Source organism: Aptenodytes patagonicus, chromosome 2 (assembly GCF_965638725.1).
Source record: "Aptenodytes patagonicus chromosome 2, bAptPat1.pri.cur, whole genome shotgun sequence".
Classification (NCBI taxonomy): Eukaryota; Metazoa; Chordata; class Aves; order Sphenisciformes; family Spheniscidae; genus Aptenodytes; species Aptenodytes patagonicus.
The window spans coordinates 155,644,559-155,667,478 of record NC_134950.1 but is presented as its reverse complement, the minus strand read 5'-3'; the positions used below and the strand labels follow the sequence as shown (position 1 = coordinate 155,667,478).

At 41.5% G+C, this 22,920-nt stretch overlaps 1 protein-coding gene across 10 annotated transcripts in view; it reads left to right on the top strand.

Moving 5' to 3' along the window:
* The first annotated feature begins 310 nt into the window (after nt 1-310).
* ARHGAP12 (Rho GTPase activating protein 12) overlaps nt 311-22,920 on the top strand; it is an 83,694-nt gene continuing 61,084 nt past the window's right edge. For 4 of the 10 annotated variants that reach the window (XM_076331821.1, XM_076331819.1, XM_076331817.1 and 1 more), the window contains exon 1: nt 6,461-7,215. In XM_076331821.1, the coding sequence (XP_076187936.1) occupies nt 6,547-7,215 (669 nt within the window). In that variant the 5' untranslated portion in view covers nt 6,461-6,546. Of the gene's footprint in view, nt 414-1,008; nt 1,031-6,460; nt 7,216-22,920 lie in introns of those variants that run through there. The other 6 variants (XM_076331826.1, XM_076331825.1, XM_076331822.1 and 3 more) reach the window with 4 other exon arrangements.

The following is a 22,920-nucleotide window of genomic DNA, read 5'->3' as shown; positions in this document are numbered from 1 at the left end:
TCCCCGGGCAGCCGGGGCCCTGCGCGCCCGGCAGCAGGCCCAAGCTCAGGTCCGGGTGCGTCGCCCACCGAGACCCCGGCCCGCGCCGCACGCCCACCGCAGCGCTCCTCCTCGGGGCAAGACCCGAGCGCCGCCGCTACGCCGGCAGGAGCGGAGCGGTGGGAACCCGGGCGCGCTGCGCCTACCCTCCCCCCGCCGCACCCCCCCACCTCCGTATGGCACCGCCCCCGGCACGTGACGGGGGAGGGGTGACGCCGCCGTGCCCCGGAGCTGACACTCGGCGCGGCGCGGGCGGGCGCAGGGGCCGCGGCTGGCGGGGAGGGGGAGCGGTGAGCGGGAGCAGCCGCCGCCGCCGCCGCCGTCCGCCGCTGTGACTGGAGCGGGGTCCGGGCCCGGCCGCGCCGCCGAGGCAGGTGAGGGGCCGCGCCTCTCGGCCCGGCGGGGGGGAAGGAGGAGGAGGAGGAGGAGGAGGAGGAGGAGGAGGAGGAGGGCGGGCGGGGAGGAGCGCGGCGGCGGCGCCGCCGCCGGGACAATCGGGCAGGGCAGGGTGGCCCTGCGGCGGGCGGAGGGCACGTCCGGGCCAGGGCCGGCTTACGGCGGCGGCCCTAGCCCCCCAGCGCCGCCCTCCCTCCCGCTCCCGGGGCGCTGCTGGGGAGCCCCTCCCGCGCCAGGCGGTCGGCGGGGGGTCCGGGCGGCGCCGCCCCGCGGTGCCCCCGTTGGCGGCGGCCGCTTCGCTCCCCAGGCACCACCGGGAGCGCCGAGTTGGCGGCGGCGCCGGGGGGCGGCTCCGCACCTGGTCGCTGCCGGTGGGCCCGCGGTGCCGGGGGCGGCGTGGAGGCCGGCCAGGGCCGCTCGACCTGCCTTGTGCAACCGCCGCTCACCTGCTGGGGCCGCGGCCGGCGGGAAACAAAGGGAGGCGGCGGGCAGCGGCGTCTCGGCGGCCTTTCCCGGGCGCCCCCGCTGATCTGGGGCGGGGGTTCGACGCCCTTGTATTAACTTGAGCGCGGCAACTTCGGGTGGTTTGGCTGGGGTGAGTCGGTGCGGGTTTGCTGCGCTATTTATAGCCGGTCATTGGAGTCAACAACTTAACAAAAGCCCTCGACGAGGGGCAAGTGGGCTGGTGATGCGCTGGACGCTCGTTAAGGTGTGGGGTGCTGCAGCGTGGCTTGGAAAGTTGCCCTGACAGTCGCTTAAAATGCATCGCTTATTCAGTACTCTGAGTCATAGGCAATTATTAAGTGGTTACTTATTATGCCTTTAGTTTTTAAGGAAGCGTGAGCTCTGGGAAGCCAGTTCACTTGGGAGTAGTGCTCGATTTCTAATCTATGTTAGTAATCTCTGAGGAAGCAGTAAAGGATTAAGCTTGTTTTCATAAAGCTTATAAGTTGTCTCTGTTTTGTCTATATTTGTTGTTTGCATTTTCATCTTTGCATCTATTTTTATACAACTTTCGCACACTCTAGGTGCATACTTTGCAGATGGTGGTTTTTACAGGTACCGGTTGAGGGCTGGTTGTCTGTGTGAAAATATCAGCTGAGGAGTTAGTTGTTCTGGATAAAGAGTGGTGCCCCTTGGGAAGAAAGGTATGAACAGGGTTCAGTTCTGATAAGGTTATTGTGGGACCAGTCTCCCAAGCAGTGGTCACGCAGTACGGCTTGAACCCCTAAGAAAACTGCCCAGGGAGAAGCAGAATCGTAGAATCTAGTGAGCTGTAGCCAGGGTATCTCATCTGGCCTGAACTGGTAAGAATTTATACTAATTTAGCTTCAGTAATTGAGTTTATTTCCGTATCAGCACTGCGGAAGGGTTCATTTCAGTAGTGGGTGAAGTTCGATGCTGAAAATGGAAAAAGATTACACAAGTCAACTGCTGCTGCTTTGTAGGACACTGTGAACAAGGTCACAGGAAGAATTTTAAGGCGATTGGTTAATATCCTCAGTGGCATTTTTAATAACTTCTCATCTGTTTGTATTATAAAGTAAGTAACAATTCCATAGCCGCAGTGAGTAAGGCTTTTTCCAAGAGGAAAATAAAAGAAATAGCAAAAAGTCTTTTTAGTACATCTCACGTCTCAATTACCTGGTTCTAGAAGATCAGAAGAAAATACTCCATGCCTGATAATTTCAAAAGAGGGGTATGAAACACCTATTGTGTACCTCCTGATTTTTTTTTTTTGTCTTTAGTTCTGGGATAATGCTGAAGTGTTAGGCATCATCATATCTAATAGGATATATGATCATATTATATACACATCATACATGTATGTGATTACATACATGTCATATATAACGTCTGTGTGCGTTAGGACCATGTTTCTTTCAGGACCGTTTGCATGTGCTTCAAGATCAATTTAGTGGGCATCGTTCTGCAGTGACGGAGGTGACCGCGTTGCTGGAGGGTTGAAGTTGCCCGAGGAAAGGCCTGCCCCTGAGCAAACCCAAAGCTCTCCAAACCCAGCCCATCTAAGGGTGGCGGAAGCCGTCACGTTGGGGTCGCATTAGGAAAGGTCCCGACTTGTGTGGATGTACATGAAATCTAGCCAGAGGCGAGCGTTTGCACGCAAGACCCCTGATGCGACGTCTGCATCCCACCGTGGGGAGAGGCCGCGGAGGGGCGGGGTGCGGGCCCGGCCCCGGGGAGGAGCGGGCTGTGCGGCCGCGGGGCGGGGGGGCGGAGGGAGGAGCTGACCTCTGCGAACGCCGAGGGTTGCCAGCCTTACTCAGCCTTAGCTGAGTAAGAGGTGGGAATGGTTCCCATCGGAGGGCGAAAAGATCCGCGCGTGGGTATCGCGTGAGAGATCCTCTCGTCGCTTGCCACCTGAGCGTGGCGGGATGCTGGGCTGCCCCGGGTCTCGCAGCCGGGGCTGTGTACGTAATCACGGGTGTCCCCTCTTTAGGGCAGCACGAATGCTCCGTGAAAGGGTGGAACGTCTTTCCACGTGGGGATGTCGCCCACCTTAAGTTAGTTACCCTGTAGCATTCGGGTGTTACTTTACCAGAAGAAAAGTGTGGCCTGAGTCTGTTGTTTGGTACTCGTGAGTAAGTTTTCTTAGGTCTTTATTGTTAGTGGCGCTGTTCGTTGTTATTAACCTCTTAATCAGGTGTTGAGGCTTTACTTAAGGTATTAAAGCTTGCAGATGTCCTCTGTGGAAGTAGATAATTTTTCATGCTTATCATCCTCTAATTAGGGTGCTTCAACCTTCTTTACCAAGGTGGGTGCCACCCAGCATTACAGGTAATGGCAAAGGAAAAAAAAAGTGTGGCAGGTCAGACCTTGTAACCTCACTGTATTGCTTCAGTTGTTGACTAGTAGCACAATGAAGTCAGTGCTCCAAATGTCAATATTGTGAATTCACATCTGAATTATTCTAAGCCCCTTAACAGGAGAGGTTTGGCCAAGGCTTCCGTGGCTCTTTAACCCGAGTTCTATGAGACACATACATGGACCCTTGAAAGGACATGACAATTGGCTATCCCCTGGGCTGCGCATCAGGAACAGGCAGTCTACCTTCTGTGGCACAACAGCTGCCTTAAAAAAATTCAAACAAAATAAAACTTAATGCATTTGGATCTGTGAAATCAAGGCCATGGTAGTTGCTTGCAGACCTATGGGGTTAATGTTCATATTTGTTAAGCTTACGGAGACAGATTTCCCACCTGTGCCGTAGGTATCTCTTGATTCTCTCTGAGGTGGAGAATTAGAGCCTTGATCCTGATGATGTGATCTGTTTATAAAACTGTTTTAGTGTTCTGGCCAAACACAAAACACAGCCTGTCTCTTTTTGATCGTATGTTCAACATTACCAAATGTTTGCTATTGACTTGATAATTTTGCAGCTTGGATGAAAGAACAAAAAATTGTGCTGCTTATTTTTGTTGTTTGTTTTTTTCTTTTTTTTTTTTTTTAGAAAGGGATGAGGCCACAAAACTGGCTTCAAAAGTGGATAGAGCTATTTTTGTAGCTACTGTATTTTATTTAACTTGTGTTTCTCAAAATTCTGGGGTTTAAGTGTAAAATACAACTTACTGAACCTATCTCTCTTGAAAAAATGTTAAGCATGCATTCTCAATAGTTATATGGAACTGGCAAAAAAGAAATGAAAAATCCAAGCTTTTAAACACTTGGTAGCCCTGTGGGAAACCGTAGGCTTATGTTCTCTTTTGGGTTTCTGTATGGGAGAAGGAAAAACGGTGTGACTGGGTCCTCATCCTACATTTCAACTTCCAAGGTAGTAGACCTCAGAGGTAGACTGTAACTGGGAAACACTTGCATTTTTCTGGTATATGACCTTGAAGTGGTGAAAGGGGTTGGTAGCAGCTTTGAAGAAGTGTTGGGAGGAGTCAGGTTTAGTAACAAGGAAAAAATAACACTTGTATGGCAGAGCTTCCAAAACTAGGAAGAGAGTGGGAATGGCTGCAATTTGTTCATGTTTACCTTCTGCTGCAGTTGCTAAACAAGTGCAGAGTTGCACTTAAAAATACCTATTTATGTAGAACAGAAGGTAAGCAAGTTGTTTTGTACAGAGGCTGTAAATAGACTATAATGCTGTGAATTTCAATGTACCATTTTATGGTAGAGAGAGTAAATGCCAGAATCCTAGCATTCTTTTCTACTGCTTTGTGTTCCTACTGTCAGCTTTGTTCAAAGTGGAACTGTCATTCCTTCTGCCAAGTCCTCAATGAAATTGTAAGTTTGACCTTGTCATTCCATTTGGATTCTTGTAAATGATGGTAGTTTTTAAGTTACCTATAGGAAGTACTTCCTGGAAGTAAAAGAAGATGGACTGTGGGAGAGAAAGACACAGTTTAAAGATGGGCACTTTTATCTTGGCATCATGCTTGAGCTTTTTAGCTGCTTCTTTTTCTACCGAGTTATGTGGGAAATGCATTTTTTTTTTCCCAAGGCTCAGTGCAAATAGCAGAAATGGTGAAAGAAAAAATGATGAACTGTTAGGGGTTTTTGCTTCAGCTCTCCCAGAAGTCCTTTTTTTATTGTTGTTTCTGTCCTTAGTCCCGTTTAGGGTAGCTGAGTTCACTCTGTGTGTGTGTGCCTGCATGGAATTGCATTAGTTCCACTCTGTGGCAGAGTAAACGCTACAAATCTCATCGCAAAGTCTTAACTTGCAGAGCTGCAAGTTTCTACGTAATTTTTCTCATTCATGAAATGTGCATTTTTAAAAAAGATTCATTTGTTAGTCTTTATAAGATTAAATGTGGCAGCATTTTACTTGAATTCTCCTACATTCTATTTAACTGCTAGAGATCTTCCCCTTTACTTACATGCTTTGATTTTTCAAGATTAAGAAATCATATCTTTCATGTTAATTTACTATGTTGTGGTCAGTGTAAGTTGGCAAGACTGATGCTTATCCACTAATGAATTGTGACATTGATGCTACGTGGTTAAATAGAGAGAACTTGTAGTTCATGGGTGCGGATACAGTGGTGGTTGTCTGGATTATAAGATGCTAAAAGTTCTTTTCAAAATTTTCATGTATTACCCTTTCATTTATTATCCATTTTTGGTTTTGGTTCGTACTCCTGTTTCGTTATTGTTGGGGTTTTTGTTTGTGTTTTCTGTTTTAGCCCTTAAGCTTTTGGTTAGATCAGGTTTTCTGTAAGGTAAAAAAAGCTCTCTTAAGAGCAAAGTAAATATGCAGAATTTAAACCACTGAAACCAAAGTATCTTGGAAACGTTAAATACTTTTATTTAGTACTACCATGGTTATAGATGAAATTCTATGTTGCAGTTATACTAGCAATTGAAGGAAATAAATAAAAGTGATTATACCACACGCTGTATAGACAACAGCTAGATGCAGAGGCAACCTGATCTGCAGCCTCAGCCAGTGTGGGTTGCGTAGCTCCCTAGTCATCTTCTCCTGTTAGGTGAAGGTTAGAAGGTTCTGTACAGTGTGCAGTGTACATGGATCAAGGACTGCCAGCCCATGCTGAACGTGATGACTGGGGTGTAGCATTAGAGAAAGATTTAAGGGATTTTGTAATGAATTTTGAGCACTCTGAAGGAACTATTGAACTTAGAGGAATCAAAACAAGCAAATAATAACCTTCTCCTTTTGAATATTTTGGTTAAAACTAGTGTAGTAACACAGTTCCGTGAAGCAATTAAGCCTGTGTGTAAGCAAGAGATTGACTCGGACTAGTCCCCCCACCAAGCCCCTGATGATCAACATTATTTAGTAATAGAAACAACAGGCTTAATGAGCAACTTGGTAGCAGGAGGCTTGTGTGAATAGGAGACTTAAATCGGTGATTAAGTTGTTCTGCTGACTTTCTGTTTTATCACTGAGAAAGGTACCTGAACATCCTGCATTTTTTCCATAAATTTATTAGTCTGAGGTTGACATAAATTGAATAGGCAGGGTTATTCTTGAAATTATTTTCCTCTGAAGTGCTCTTAGACAATTACTTTATTGCATATATATGTTTTTTTCTTACAGCTCTGATTATTAACAGGAAAATAACACTTCTGAAACAGAATGTGGCTTACCTTTTGCCTGAAAAGGTGAAATCTTTCCAAATAGAAATGGCTGATAAAGGTGGGAAGATCCTTCCAGGACAATTGTACATTGAAGTGGAGTACGACTATGAGTATGAGGCCAAAGACAAGAAAATTGTGATTAAGCAAGGGGAGAAATACATCTTAGTGAAAAAGACTAACGATGATTGGTGGCAAGTCAAAAGAGATGAAAATTCCAAACCCTTTTATGTGCCAGCACAGTATGTAAAGGAAATACCACGAAAAGCGCTGATGCCACCTGTTAAGCAAGCAAGCATGCTGCCAAATAACTCTTCGAAGCTGACACATGGATTACAGAGATCAACTGAAAATGTGAATAAGTCACCAGAGCTTTCTAGTTTTGGAAAATCTTCTCCAGTTCAAGTGTCTTGCTTAGTTCGAGATGCCAATCAAAATCTGGGACCGAACAATAGTCCTGGTCAAACTCTTGGTTTGAGTCTGGACCTTACCCAAAACAATGGAAAACTTAACAATGAATTGCAGTCTCCCAAGGTTTCTAATCAGTATAGAACCGTTTCCATGGGTCATTTCCCATGTCCAGAGTTCTTGGAAATAGAGAAGACCAGCTTTTTGCATGAACAATCTTGTGATTCAGCAGGAGAAGGCTCAGAAAAAATTCACCAGGATTCGGAGTCTGGAGATGAACTCAGTAGTAGCTCCACAGAACAAGTGCAGGTAAGATAAAAAATAGTCCCTGTAGATTTGTGTGTGTGTGTTTTTCTTTTGTTTCCTTATTGCCATAATTGCTTGCCACTGTTTTGAGATTTATTCCTAATAAATTCAGATTGTTTAAGTAAAAATGTCTTATCTCAGCATGAACTGGTTATTGAAGTCTAAACAGTTGATGTGTATAGCCCTATTCCTTGCAGAAATACTTTGCTTTGGGGATTAATTTCATTTACATTATCCTGTGATTGAATGTTACAGAAACGCTTTTGTTCTTTCTTTATTAAGATTGTTTTGAGATGACACTGAATTTGAGTTTATATTTTCTTCCAGAGGAGGGGAGCCTACTGCAATAACTCCTCGCTTCTTGGCTTGTTGAAATAATAGTGCTAGTTACTGTCAGCTTTTCCTAAGTACGTCTATAGATAGTCTATAGATAAGAACTGTAAATTGATGTATTGGTTGGTTTAATAGTTTAAAAATGGTACACTTAAGACTTACATGGAGTTTAATTTCTGGCTTGATTATTTTATTTGTAGACTCTTGTTGTAATGAGTCAGCCTTGCCAATTCTGCTTCTCTGCTTTACTCTGGATTAAAACTCAGAATATGTGAGTTTGTTAATTAGTATGGAAGAATCTCAGGAATGATGTACTCCCACTTCAGGCTAAAGCTAAGCATTGATGGCCTTTTTCCTTAGTAAAGTGGTGTCTCTCACTTTTTAATTTTTTTTAACAGGCCTCCCCCACCCCCAACAAAAGATTAGCACTCTGACTTAGATAATCAGGTCACTTCTGGTACAGGTAACCAAGTTAATTACTCTATTGTAATCCAGGTTTGTTCTTGAAGTGATGATGTATGTGTACATACACATAATTATGTATGTGTGTATATAGATAATTCCCCCACCTCACCCCTGCCCCAATCTTTCTGTAAGGAGATGTTAAATTATTTTAGAATTCTAAGGTTAGAAGCTCCCTAGTTTTGAACTTTCTTACTCTGTAATGTTGTTGCTTGGGTACAAACTGATCACTATAGCAAATCCCGCTTGCCAGCATGTATTCAGAGTACCAAAGGAACTCGCTCAGGTGTGGTATTCGAATAAAAGTTGATGCTAACTTTAGAAATCAAAAGCTTATCATGGAGAGCTGTGAATCAGTACTTTGCTAATAAGACACAATTAAGACAAAGTTGGTTAGCTAATGAGTGAGTGTGGGAAGATCTTAAAGATACAAGATTGATTGGGTGTTTTATGTAATCTTGAACTGTATGAGCTCATATATATATTGAAATACTCAGAATCAGTAGTTTTTCAATATCCTACTCTACTCTTGGCCTCGTTCTTGAAATTCAGAATTACTCTAGTTATGGGACTTCATGCCTCTAATATTTGTATCTTTTATGACAATTTTAACTTCCCCCCCCCCCAAATAATAAGGAATAAATAGGATTACTGAATTTAATTTCTTTTTTTTTAGTAAGTTCTCACTTATACAATGTGAAGATTGATCAGTTCTCTTGCACTTCTTTACAGAAGTGTCCTAGCTCACTGTAGTTGATATGAGCCACTTAGAACTTGGAAGGATAAAATAATTATTAGATATTTATTTTAGAAGTATGTGTAGTAGCCCATCTACTGCCATAGTAATCGATGGCCAAACAAATGAAAATACTAAGGAATGTTTAGAAAGTATATCCTACTTTAAATAGTTTACCACACTAAAGTTTATACTGTATGTTAAGACAGTTCCTTCTACTGTGTTGACTATAGTTTGATGCATCTCCTTCTCTAAAGTAGATGAAATTAATGTTACATGGGTGTCTTTTGACAAACAAGAAGAAATATGTGGCCCGCTGCTCAGTTTCCACTGGACTTTGTGACTGTTGATGCAGTGACACTTAGCCTTTTCACCTTTCTCCCTGCCCCCCCCCCCCCCCCCCCCAATATACTTGACTCAATGCTGCAACCTATTTATAAGTTTGGATTTGAGTGGGGCAGCTATGCACAGATTTGTAGACTTCACTGGGTTATGGAAGGTCTGAAGATGGGAGTTTTCACAGTGCTTAAAAGTTGCAAATCCTAAAAATACTGTATTTTGGCTGTGGAAAAAAGCATGGCAGTTTCTGACTGATGTTACTGACGAACTTGCCGTTATCGTGGTCTTGGGCAACAAGAATGCAGATACTCACTGTGTCTTATTTTAAAAATGAAGTAACTTAATCTCATCGTGTGCAATCACAAGCTCTTTAAATACAATGAAAATGTTTGACATTTAGTAGCCATAGGGATTAAAGCAGTAGTAGCACTGATGTCACCGTTAGCTCAGTCTAGATATTCAGAGTGCCAGCCTTCCCACTGGAACAGCCTCGCGTTTTTTTAGAATTCTTTCAATAATGAGCATTGTTTAGTAGAAATCAGCTGTGCAGAAATTAATGGCTCAGAAAGCTGTTTTTATTGCTCTTATTCTGTAGTGAGAACATCAAGTTCCCAGCTTTCATGCACAAACAGGATTTCACTTCACAAGACTGAATGTGGTTCTCCCTCCCCTACCTGCTGTGGAGTTCAGTTTTAGGCAGTCTGCATTATAATAAACTCTAAGCTACAGGTGTTTTCTCTTAAATTTGTAAGATTAGAAGCTAGAGTGACCTTAATACCTTTGTGTAGGTGATTTTTTGGTGGGGTTGAGGTGATAGTATTCAGCCCAAGCCCAACCTTCAGTGTGTTTTCAGTATCCCAAGTACAAATGTATGAGATGCAGAGGAATGCTTCTGTTATGAGATTCTTCTAAGAGGTGGTTACATTATTCCCTGAAGACTATCCAGTAATGAAGTGCAGGTTCTGCAGCTGTACAGTCTCGAGCTCATAGGCTTGCTGGCTGTGGAAATACTGGAAGATCCAGACTCTCCAAAGTACTGCATAAAGGAAGGATTTTTTAGCAGCTGAAATATTATATGAAATGAAGGATAGAGAGGTGATGGTGTGAGCAGAAGAATTTGCTAATGAAGATGTAAGCAAATGATTTGGTCAAGAGAAAGAAAGATAAGGACTGGGTAATGAATATTCTTGACATTTTATGCAAAGAAATTCCAACTATTGGGTGCAGCTCTGGTGCATAAAGCATTATAAGAATCAGATGTTAGTTTATGGACTTGAACTGTAGGAAGGCTGGAGGTAATTAGAGGAAACAGGGCTTGAGAGGAAACAAGCTCCAGTTTAACTGGTGGAGACAGTAACTGCAGGTAGAATTGGAATTGAATGAAATGGTTCAGGAGTGCACAGCTGGGCATAAGAATCACTGACACGGTGGTGGTGCCTGAAGCCGTGAGAATCAATGAAATTCAATAAAATTTTAGGAAAATGATGTCAGGTGTGATGTCCTGATCCCACAGGAAGGGCAGAAAATACTCCTCGGTGAGGCCAGGGATTGGGGAAAAAGGAAAATTTCGAAAGAGGAGAATTCTGTAGCAGAAGACAGACAATACTTGAAAGAAGCAGATGGGAGTCCCAGCAGTGTGCGGTAGAGCCCTGAGTAATTGTTCTGAAGAAAAAAAAATTACACGTTTAGGCATGCCTAAACAGGAAAGAAGAGTTGAAGCAAAAGTGGAAGACATTCGAAGTGGTCTTGAAAAGGAGCTTTGGGCAGTGTTTGCAGGTAAAGTCTACTAACGAGTTTTGAGAGAGAAGGCATGCAGATGGGGAAAGAGTTGGGTAAGTTGAGAGATCATGTCAAGAATGGTTAGGTGTTACCTTTACGAGGATGATACTTTGGAATAAAATCATTACAGACAAATTGAAATCTGCTTTGAGCAATGCTAATGCATAACCTATGTGAAATAACTTTTTCTGTTGAGCGTTACCTCTTCTTCTGTCACAGGAGACATAGAATATATTTAAGAGTAAAATGCGTGCGCTGTCTTAATGTTACTTTTTATGCTTATTAAAAGTTACTTTTAGTAGCAGGCTGGTTTTAATCATTATAAATATAGACAGTGACCTATTTGCAAAGATTGTTCTGTCTTTCATCCTCTTTAGTAATTGACTATTGCATAAACTGTGAAGCACTAAGGGGATTATCACTAGGATGGCTGTTTTGCTTTGACTAATTCTGAGTAGTAAAGATCTTGCAAAAAGATCTTTCTGTCTTACCTCTGCAATTTCCGTGGGATTGCTGTAATTTTTTTTAATGGAGAAAACAAATTTTTTTGTGTTTCTGTGGAAGATCTGAGAGCGTGTCTTCTGGAGATCTTAGCACTCTTGACTGTCACTTAGTTGAAAGACTGGTGGCAAATCGTTAGTGTTAGACTGCCTTGTTGGTCAAACATGAAACCTCTAAAATAAATGGCTATTACTGGTTTTGTGGGGCCCAGAATTAATTTGCTTCTATTATAAAAAATTTCACGCTATTTTTTTATTTCATTCATTTGCCCAAGGAATAAATAATTTGACAGTATGAAGGAAGCACGCTATATACAAGAGGTTTTTTTTCTTAATGAAACTGAGCATGTTTGCAGATTCATGGTGGCATGTATAATGTAATATTTTTGAATTACATTTTAAGTACCATCTTTTTAATCTCTTAACTCCTTAAAATCAGCATTTGTTATTCTAATGATGTTAAATGCTGAAATATGCCCATTATAATGAGGTGAAGAATAACTTTCAATGACAAGGAACTAAAAGCTTTATAATTTAAGGAATCTTGTAAAACATTAAAACACTTTTTTTTTGTAATTTCAGTAACTGCTGCTAGAACTTTGTAAGCAGCTTGAAATGTTTTCTGAGTTACATCAGTAACTCTGAACATTGTCTGTCCAGAACCTTTAAGGAACATTTTTCCTGGCTTTTTCTTTTTTCCTACCCAGTGACAAGAAGTCTGGATAGTTTCACTTTACAGTGATGCTGTTTGTGATCAGCTCTGTCTCAGTATTTTTAATATGTAAGTCAGCTAGCAGATAGTTGTCCCTCTCGTCTGAGTAAGTAATTCTGGATTTAGGTGCCCTAGAATGAGAAGGCGCTGTGTCCCACTAACACCGCCTACAGCCCGTATGCTCCTCTGAACTTTGCTGCTGCAAATCAGATTGACTGTCTTTAATATTGTGGGGTTTTTTTCATCTGTGTGAGGCAATTGTTGAAAAATCATAACCTGGGAGACAAGTTGGTTTTAGTTGACTGGCTTGTTCTAATACTGGTGTCTGAATGCTCAGCTGAGTAAGCTACAGATCTGCTTAGTACATGCAGTTTCATGTGCTTTCAGAATTGAAATAAACATCTAAAGCACTGTTAAAATTCTGCAAGTGCTAACACAGTCTTTTGACTTTTCACCCCTATTTACCTTAATTTCATGCAGAAAATGGTAAAGTGGAACTTCCAAGGCATCACCTCACATTAATAAACCTGTGCCTTTCATCCTGGTAGAACTACTTACTAGTTCAAATGAAGCTCAAGCTGCAGTGCTTAAGGAATAACAGTCATAATATAGAATTGATTTTTCTTTTTTTCATCTAGAAAAGTGTAATTTCTAGTGTGCAATAGGAGTTCTGGTGCCTGCTGTCCCACCTGCCTTTTCTTTTGAAGTAGTGCAAAATACCACCCTCAGCAGGGGTGACGGCAGAATCTTTATGGATGGTGGAGTAAATGCTTAAACAGAAAAGCAGCCCTAGGAAAAGGAACGGGTGTTTTGTCTGACTGCTGCCTAAACTGAAAGCAGCTGGAGATACCGGGGACTTGGTTGTTCTCCGTTGGCAGTCCTGTTGGTTTTAAGTCAGGAACCTCCAGACATAGAAGCAGCTTAAATTGCTTTGTAATAAACAAAAACCCATTTGACAATATTTGATCATATCTTCTTCTTGCACATAACTGAATATAAACAATTGCATTTGGTATGTCTTTACCTAGTTACTATCAGGGCAGTTGTTTAATATTGCAGTGCTTGTCTATGGAATAAATGTGCTGTTATTTTGTAGAATTCTAAAGAAAGTAACATTTGTTTCACAGCAGTGTGACAAAAGGATAGGGAACGTATGACTAGGTAGAATAAAATGCAGAACACTTTTTTCTTTTTTTAGGCAGCTCTCTCTGGAATAGTAGACATTTGTGCTTAAAAAAAGGAAAGTAAAATCTATGCGTATCTAGTACCCAAACAGCTGATAGTTCTCTGACGTACCTTGCCAGATATGTTTGGTTTAAAAACGATAGAGAGAAACGCGTTTTGCCCTTATGTGGGGTTTGTTCTAATGCTAAAGGACAATACTTTTGGACAAAACAATCTTACAGCATAGTAAGAATTGAAGATTTTCAAGACTTTTGTGATGGTGAGTAATTGGGCAACATGGTGTTAGATTACATTTATAAATTTTGAATTTGGTCTATCTTAATACGGCTTCTGAGCTAGTTCTTGGGAAAGACAGTAACTTTTTAGTAGCTTGTTCTATGAACGTGCTAGGTTAATGCAGAGAAGCAATCAAACAAGCATGGAGAATGTCAGTAGCAGGAAATGGAGCAAAACAGAAATGCAGAACTCTAATTCCATGGTATTTCTGTATTTTAAATAGCGTGCAGTTGCCAGCCTCTCTCATCTTGAAAAGGAGATAATAGTGCTGAAAATAGCATAGAAGAGGTGAAAAGTATGAGCAGAGACATGGAATAGTTCCTGTGTGAAGGCTTTGCAAAAACCTTACATGCTCGTGGGTGCACACTTGGTACTGTATACAGAGGACTTCTGATTTTTAGGTTGGTGTTGTAATTATTGATGCTGAAATGGCTGAGAGGTTGTTGAGAAGTAAAGCAACCTTAACTTTGGGTTTTTTTTCCCCTCTCTTTCAACAGTTTTTATCTGCTTGTCCTGTCTTTTCTTTTGTAAACTCTTTTGACAGAGACTTAGAGCTTGTGTACAATGATGCTCTGAGGACTGGCATAGGTGTTTGGAATCTATATTTCAATTAATTCTAGTTCTCGGTCTGATAAAACAGTTTTGTAAATGAAAGCTAAAAGTTGAGGAGCTGTCTGAATGAATTGAGCTTATTGCTTATATTGGGTTTTGATGTTACATTATCTAGCTTCAACTTCTGTTTGTAATCAAATTCATGATTAGAACTTACTGGCTCCTATCTTAAACCTGAAATTACGTATTATGTTTTGAATTTAATTAACATAGTTTTAATTGTTCCTTTTTTTTTAATGGTTTGTCTGAGGCTTCTGGATGATCTTCGGATCATCCAGTTAAATTAAGTAGCTTTGCTGTGTTCTGTTTAAACGCAGTGCTGAAGAGCAGAGTTTGATGTAAGTTTCCTGGTGGTGTCTAGCGTATGCAGTTGCCATCTTTCTCTTGCTTTTGTGGATTATTGTTCAGTTGAATCACTTTGCTGCCCTAGTTACCACCTGGCTCTACAAATATTTATTGCCAGTGCAGCACTGAGATGGAGTGGTGCTGGCTTAAGCGGTATTGTGATCAAGTATGTCAATAGCCCATACATACTCCTTTATTGCAACCTGAATAGTCATAAATAGTCTAGTGTGCAGTCTGCAGATCTGATGGATTGGAGGACACACTTGCCTTTTTAGTGTCACTGATGTGATGGGACTTCTTCAACAAAGGTGCTAGTGTAAAGAAATATTCTAATAAAATATTATGTCTGATAAAAACAAAAATACTGTTAACAAACTTTCTGGATTCTCAACTGGTTGTTCAACGTATCTGAGTGTTGTATACACATTTCTTTTCTAGACAGCTTGATGGATTGCCAGGATATTGTTTAGAAATGATTCATGCTACAAAAGAAACTTCATACCATGTTGCACATAACCATTGTTTGTTCTTTAAGTATTTAGAAGAAGCTTCATCCTGCGGTAAAAGTGTTGTAACATTAAATATGAGGTTCTTGAGCGACTTTGATTTGATTGCTTTTCCTGTTGAAATTGAATAAAGGTGCTTCCCCCCACCGCTGATGATCTATCAACATGCTTGGCATCAGCCATATCAATTCCTGGTTATCTGCATCCAATTCAAAGAGCTAATAGATGGCTGTCATGCATAACTGCCTTGTGCTTTAGACACAGGGGACTATATATATGTGTGTATGAATATATATACATATACATATATTCTGTATATATATATAATTAGATATATAAAGATATAAAAAATCAGGGGCCACTGTTCTATTTCTTGATAGCACTTTGATCTTGATTTGCACCTCATATAGTGCAACTACCAACTTTAAACTCCTTCACAAAAACTTCGAGATGTACTCATCAGTATTGTCCTTTTTTTTTTTTTTTTTTAAATTCTCCAAATAAGTCCATTTGTCCTGGCTGTGACTTTGTCCTTATCCTCCCTCCCAGGTGCTGCACTCTAACTTTTAAAGGCATCTTCATGCTACCCTAAGGCCCTGTACTTTTCATGCCATAATGTGTTACTCCTTAGTGCTCACACCCACAAGCTATGCCAGAGGACTTCATTGCTTCCTCCCAGGCGTGCTTTTCACAGCCGGGCTCTGTGGCTGCCTTGCTTTAGGTGGGTTGCTGGAGGCTGAGCTCCCCGGCGAAGAGGCAGTGTGGCCCTGCCACTAGCCCAGCTGTTACGCAGCATTGTCCTTCCAACCCTTCGCTCATCGCTCATTCACTCGCCGAGCTCTGCCACTCGCGCTTGTGCCTGTGGCAGATCCTAATCAGTCATCCACAGCAGCCTTCACAGTAACAAGCTACAGCCTTCAGCTTTACTTGCTTTCCTTCCTCTTGCCTTTGCCAACCTGAAGGGTTATGTTCTTCATGTGACTGCCTGAGAAGAGAGGACATTTAGGGTGAGGGAAGTAAAACTTGAGAGATATTTATTGTTATTCTTCCATGCTCTTTTCACAAGGAGAGACCTGTCTCAGTTCCTTTTCTTCCCAAGTTTGAGAGCACTTGTTTCTATAGCAGGTTGTGGGCTGTGATGCACCAAGGTGTAAATTTTCCTTTAAGTTTGTTTACTTTTCAGTTAACTGTATGTGTAAAAAAAACTGTATTGCATCCCTTTTTGCTCTTTCCTAGTTCATAAGTTGCTATTGTAACCATCAGTTGAGCAAAACTTGATATGTGCTTGTGTTTGACTTTTTTTTTCTTTCTTTTATAGAAAACCAGAAAAACCCAAATCCCAAGTGCTTTGCTAAAATCTAGCTCTAAACTCTTTTATTCGTTTCTTGCTTTGTAAAGCTCTACAGCCTCAGCAGATTTTTGTCCAAACTTATGGTGTGGTCATACCCCATACGGCATTTGTGCTGGCTGTAAGGCAGAGTGCTTTCTAGCTGTTGCATGTCTTTGGCATGCTGTTTATTTAAAAAAATAAAGAGAATGTTGTGGGGTAAGAGGATGTTACACTGACAATGTCTTTCTTTGCAACTGACTTTCTGAGGAAAGCTTTTGACTGTAGCTTGAAGGGCTTTATTTAAATACTGTGTCTACAGGTGGTCTCAGGAATTCCATATCCTTATCCTGCTCTCACTTCATCTGCTCGCAGTGCCTCCTTACTGTCTGTCCAGAAACTGCTGCTTTGCTTCACTATTATTATGTTGAACTGTGATTTGAGCACTGAGGACCAGGCTTCTGTGGTGTCCTTGGTATGGTTGGATCTGGGCTTGAGTGCAGCCTCAGAATTGTTGTAAAGTAAATAAAATTCCACAAATACTAAATCTTTTTATATCTTAACTGTCACCTGAAAAAAAATGCTGGTTTAATGTATAATTTTATTGAAGTAAAGTGGTAGTTGCAGACTTACTTTATTTTAACATCTGTTTGAATGATGAAACGTAAAATTAAGTGACAAAAGTATACTTACTTACTCTGGATACTGAATTGCAGAAGTAGCTGTTCTTGAAAATGAAAGAAATTCTTGCTAGTGTAAGGAAAATAAAGAGGAAGAAAGTGCAGAAATGCATGGCTGGGTGTTTCATGCTTTCTGTCCTGAAACTGTGCGCCAACAAACTGTCTGCAAGTAGAGAGAAACAGACTAAGAAATACAGTCAAAGGATAAATATGTCTATTTTTAGTTGTTGTAGGGGGAAAAAAAAAAAGCAACCTGGTTGAGATTCCCATGAGAATTTTATTGCTTTGCTTAGTTCTGCTGTAAGCAGTACATATAGCCTGTTGCTGAGTATTTCTGGGATTTTGAGATAGTCTTTAACAGTACAATTGTGTACTTGCCTTTAGCATTTAAAAAAACCCCTTGAAAGTGATCTTAAAAAAATCTCTAACTTCTTGAAGTTAGGCACGGTGGGTTGGATGTATTTCTAAAAATATTCATCCTGCTATTCGGTACACTTTTGCAAAACGGAATCACGATATTAAAATTAGAGTGATTGTAGCCTATTCTAGCTCAGTTAAAAGTTGAGAATTAGAAAATATCTTAGCAGCACCGTGGCGTAATTACTTATAGGCTTTTCTGTGTGGTCTTAAACAGCTACTGAAGGAAGTACTCCTACTTTGCTCAAGTTTTGAAATAACTCTTATATAAAAGCGCCAACTACTAACACTTTTGTTTATCCTATTAAATGGACAGAATTTCTCTGTTCATCTTAAGGAACAGAATTTTAAACTGAAGTCTTGACTTATTGTTGTGTGTATATGTCTTGTCTGGCATGAGACTTGGCTTTCTACTTTATCCTTCATTACCAGAAAAATGTTATGCATGATGTAATAGTAGATGTTCTTTGTCTTAAGTCATTAAAATACATGAGTTTGACGGGGTTCAGGCAGCCCTAACAAAATGTCAAAGTTTTGATTGTGTGCTGGAGCATGTATATTGCGGAGGCAGCGTCTTCTGAATTTAGGACTTGTGACATTTTTTCTTAATCCTTCGTATCTGCCTCCCCTCCAATATAAATGATGGATGCTAATATATGTGGGATTTTTATGGTTTATTTGGAAACTTTAACATGCAAACTAAACAGCTGAGTAGGTATGTATGCTGGAGGTGACAATACATAAACAGCCAGCTTTTGGTCCTGTTAAAAATCATAGAATCATTAAGGTTGGAAAAGACCTCTAAGATCATCGAGTCCAACCGTCAACCCAACACCACCATGCCCACTAAACCATGTCCCTAAGCGCCTCATCTACACGTCTTTTAAATACCTCCAGGGATGGTGACTCAACCACTTCCCTGGGCAGCCTGGTCCAATGTTTCACCACTCTTTCAGTAAAGAAATTTTTCCTCGCGTCCAATCTAAACCTCCCCTGGCGCAACTTGGGGCCATTTCCTCTCGTCCTATCACTACTTACTTGGGAGAAGAGACCGACACCCACCTCGCTACAACCTCCTTTCAGGTAGTTGTAGAGAGCAATGAGGTCTCCCCTCAGCCTCCTCTTCTCCAGGCTGAACAACCCCAGTTCCCTCAGCCGCTCCTCATAAGACTTGTTCTCCAGACCCCTCACCAGCCTCGTTGCCCTTCTCTGGACACGCTCCAGCACCTCAACGTCCTTCTTGTAGTGAGGGGCCCAAAACTGAACACAGTATTCGAGGTGCGGCCTCACCAGTGCCGAGTACAGGGGCACGATCACTTCCCTACTCCTGCTGGCCACACTATTGCTGATACAGGCCAGGATGCCATTGGCCTTCTTGGCTGCCTGGGCACACTGCCGGCTCATGGTCAGCCGGCTGTCGACCAGCACCCCCAGGTCCTTTTCCGCCAGGCAGCTTTCCAGCCACTCTTCCCCAAGCCTGTAGCGCTGCATGGGGTTGTTGTGACCCAAGTGCAGGACCCGGCACTTGGCCTTGTTGAACCTCATACAGTTGGCCTCGGCCCATCGATCCAGCCTGTCCAGGTCCCTCTGCAGAGCCTTCCTGCCCTCGAGCAGATCAACGCTCCTGCCCAACTTGGTGTCGTCTGCAAACTTACTGAGGGTGCACTCGATCCCCTCATCCAGATCATTGATAAAGATACTGAACAAGACCGGCCCCAAAACTGAGCCCTGGGGAACACCGCTCGTGACTGGCCGCCAACTGGATGTAACTCCATTCACCACAACTCTCTGGGCCCGGCCGTCCAGCCAGTTTTTGACCCAGCGCAGAGTCCACCTGTCTAAGCCGTGAGCCGCCAGCTTCTCGAGGAGAATGCTGTGGGAGACGGTGTCAAAGGCCTTACTGAAGTCCAGGTAGACCACATCCACAGCCTTTCCCTCACCCACTAGGCGGGTCACCTGGTCATAGAAGGAGATCAGGTTGGTCAAGCAGGACCTGCCTCTCATGAACCCGTGCTGGCTGGGCCTGATCCCCTGGTTGAGGAGCCCAACTTGCGATGGGAATTTAATTTTAAAATGCTTTTCCAGTGGAGCTGTGAACTTCATTTCCCTAAGTGCCAAAAGTAGAAGTATTTTTCCTGGTCAGAGGGGTTTTAAGAACAATACACATTTAAAGTATTGGAAAAACAAGAAATATATTAATTTTCATGCCAAACATTTTTTCCCTCTTTTGCTTTTTGCCTTAAGGCTTGTTTGCTTCAGGCAGGCTGGTGAATGTCCCATTCCAAGGTACTGGGAGACGGTAAGGATGTCAAAGAAATGCAGTATCCTAAAATACCGAAGGCTCCTTTGAAAATTAAATTGCAATCTCTGCTTTGAGTTGTTGTACAGTGACTTTGTCTTGCACCTTGTACAAAATCTTGCTGTCTGTCATGGAACCCACTAATTATATTCAGTGTTACACAGTAAACGTGAGAGAATACTGGATCTGAATGCAGATTTAGTAAAGGATGATCTAGTACAGGGACTGATGGTTTTTAGAGGCACAAAAGTCTAATCTGTTCACTGTTGGTTGAAACCTGCCAGGTGAAAATGAGTTTTGATGTTAAATAATGAAATTTTAGATAATCTATTTTTATAATGAGCTAAATGAATAAGTGGGAGCTTAACATCTAATTTAATTTAACCATTTAAGAGATTACTTGTTAGTTGAAATTATGTTTATGTATGTGAGAAATGATGAATAGTGTGTGAAAATGGCTTTTGTGTCATCTGTAAGCTTCAATGATGCTTGAGGGAAGGTTTTATGTGGAGAAAGAAGCCTACAGAAACAAGCTATCAAAACCATATCAAACAGCTTCTTGTTCCAAATCCTTTTCAAGTTGGGGGGATCTTTTCATGTTAATTTATTATGCTAAGCATCTCAATAAAGGCATGCTTTATGACAAGAGTGACTTTTTTTTTTTAATTGATATTTTTAACTTCTTGCTGCTACTAGATCCATTTTGTTATGGTATGCCAGTATGGCCAAAAGCTCTGTACTGCCTTGGCGAAAGGTGGCATAGAACTTCAGTTCTGCTCAATATAGATGATTCTATATGCTAAAATGTAAAGTTATGCACATGTGTTTTTATCAGAGTTTAGCAGTTTAACATCTTCCTGTAACTCTTGTCCTGTGTTTCTCTGAGAGGAATGATGGCTGCAAGGCTCATCGTACCTTGAGGCTTCGTTGCAGGTTTTGTTATGATTGCTGTACTGTCACCATGCCAGATTGTTTGCCCATCCTCTAATCCCCCATTTCAATGGTAATCTATCTAAAAAGCACAGCTATTAATACTTCCACTAAGTGTTATTTAGAAGATAGAGCTAATCACCCTATATACTCAATTGCTGCTCTTGTAAAGACAAAAGCATTTGGAGTAATGTTAGCCTACAGCCTATTCAGGTATTTAAAGTTTTCCAATAAGCTTTATATTTTTAATATAGCTGTTGTATTAGATGTGGCTGAACAGCAAAATTTTAAGTCATCAAGCAGAATAAGCTCTATTTATTGACAGCAGCATTGGAGAAAGCTTTCTGGGCAGCTGGCTGATCAGCTTGCAGCACTGTTACTTTACAGACCCTCATGGGACCTGGAACTTGGAGCTTCTACAATGCCTGCAGTTGCCCGTAATTCACCTTTTTAGAGAAGCTTAGAAAACGGCATAGAAATCAATTGCAAAGTATTCTTGTGAAAACTTGTATACAGTAATTTTAAATACATTGAAGACCTTGTTTTTCTGTCTGCTTTATTCATGGCAAATTATTGTTTTTCTAGAAATAGTAAGGCTTTAAATGTCACTTGTTTGTGATATGCTGCTTTAGCTAAGTCATCAAACAAATGCAACAGACATTTAAAGGTGCATCACTTACTGATGGCTATAGTAGAAAAATAACATGCCCTTTACCCTAGTATATATTTTTCTTGGAGACTCCCAGAAGGTTCAGCTTCCATTCAACCTGTGTCTTCTGCAGCTGAACAGCTGCTTTCTGTCAGCTTTCAAGAACAGCTTTATGTGCTGAGCTTTGCTATATACATTAGTGTAGAGATTTTTAATGCATACATGTCCTTAAAAGCATTTTTTTTTTAATAGCTTCGCAGATAGTGCTGCAATACTTTATTATACTTGTAGTTTCAATGAGAATGTTCTCTAAAGGCTGGTGGCTCCAGCTGATCCACTGAATGCTGAGCATGGAACTATAATTCAGCAGCATGGGGGAGGGCCATGTTTGCCGTAGTGAGCGGCAGGGCACTGCTTACTGCATGTTGCTTAATCAGCATGAAACTATTAGCAAATTCTTGCCATCTCAGCTATAATGTACTGCTAATAGGTTTGCTTTATTGCATAGGATAGTCAAAAGAAGCCTGGAATGTTTTAGTAATTTTAAGTAGCATAACATTCCTGTTAATGAAGTTTGACAGCATTTTCTAAACTCCCTCATACTGTATAACAGGAGTACTATAAATGCTTTCCTGTGTACTAAGTGCTGGTAGCTTATTTGTGTCTTTTCCTAATGCAAGTTTTCTTACATGAAAGCTTTTGACATAATTTTAGGTTCTAATGTATTGTATAAAATAGATTCCTGGCAACAAAAATATCTGTATAATTAGTCCATTTTAATGTACTCTCTTAATTTTGTCAGCTTTATATTTGTCAGAAAACTTTGTAAATCTTACTAAAGTAAAAAAAAACAAACCAACTTTTGTGAGTTCTTTTGTTTTTTGTTGTTGGGGTTTTTTTTAATTACCCCCCACCCCCAGTATTTTAGGATGTGCTTTGTAATCTGGGGTACACAACGCACAGGGGGTTAGCGTGGCCTCTTTCACTCAGACCATCAGCAGTAAGTTTCAGAGAGGGCTAGTGCCAAATATCTGAATCTGACTTTTTCTTTTTCCTCTCTGCCTTTTGCTTTAGAGGCAGTATTCATTTTTTTTATGGCAGTTTAATAACTTCTTCATTTTACTCATAAATAGGAATGGATCTGTGATATCTAAGGATTGGGATGATTTTCATTTTTAGTTGTCAGCAGTGAAAAATGGTGTTGCATGGCAGAAAGCCAATTCAATTATGTCAGTTTATTTTACTACTTTTTAACAATTTGTGAATTTGCCCTATAATTATGGGAGAAGTGGGAAGGGTCACTGTGTTTCCCCGCTTCCCACCTTGGTACCGGACAGACTGCATGGGCGGTCTGCGTGGTGGGCAGGGATGTGGGGAAGATTGTAGCTTCCTATTTTTATTGCAGGGTCTGGTTCACTTACCAGCTGCGTTCACTCATTTTTCTCCTACATCTGAGAGTCTTATCTCACTCCTGGAGCCAGACTTCGAGAGACATTTTTACAGTCTTAATCCAGCATTGCTGCTCAGAGTCAGAATGGCTCTAGTTTGAATGTAGTACCATATGTGGGAAGACCAGACACCGTCTTTATGATCAGTGCATCTTTAGCAGACCCTGTCTGGA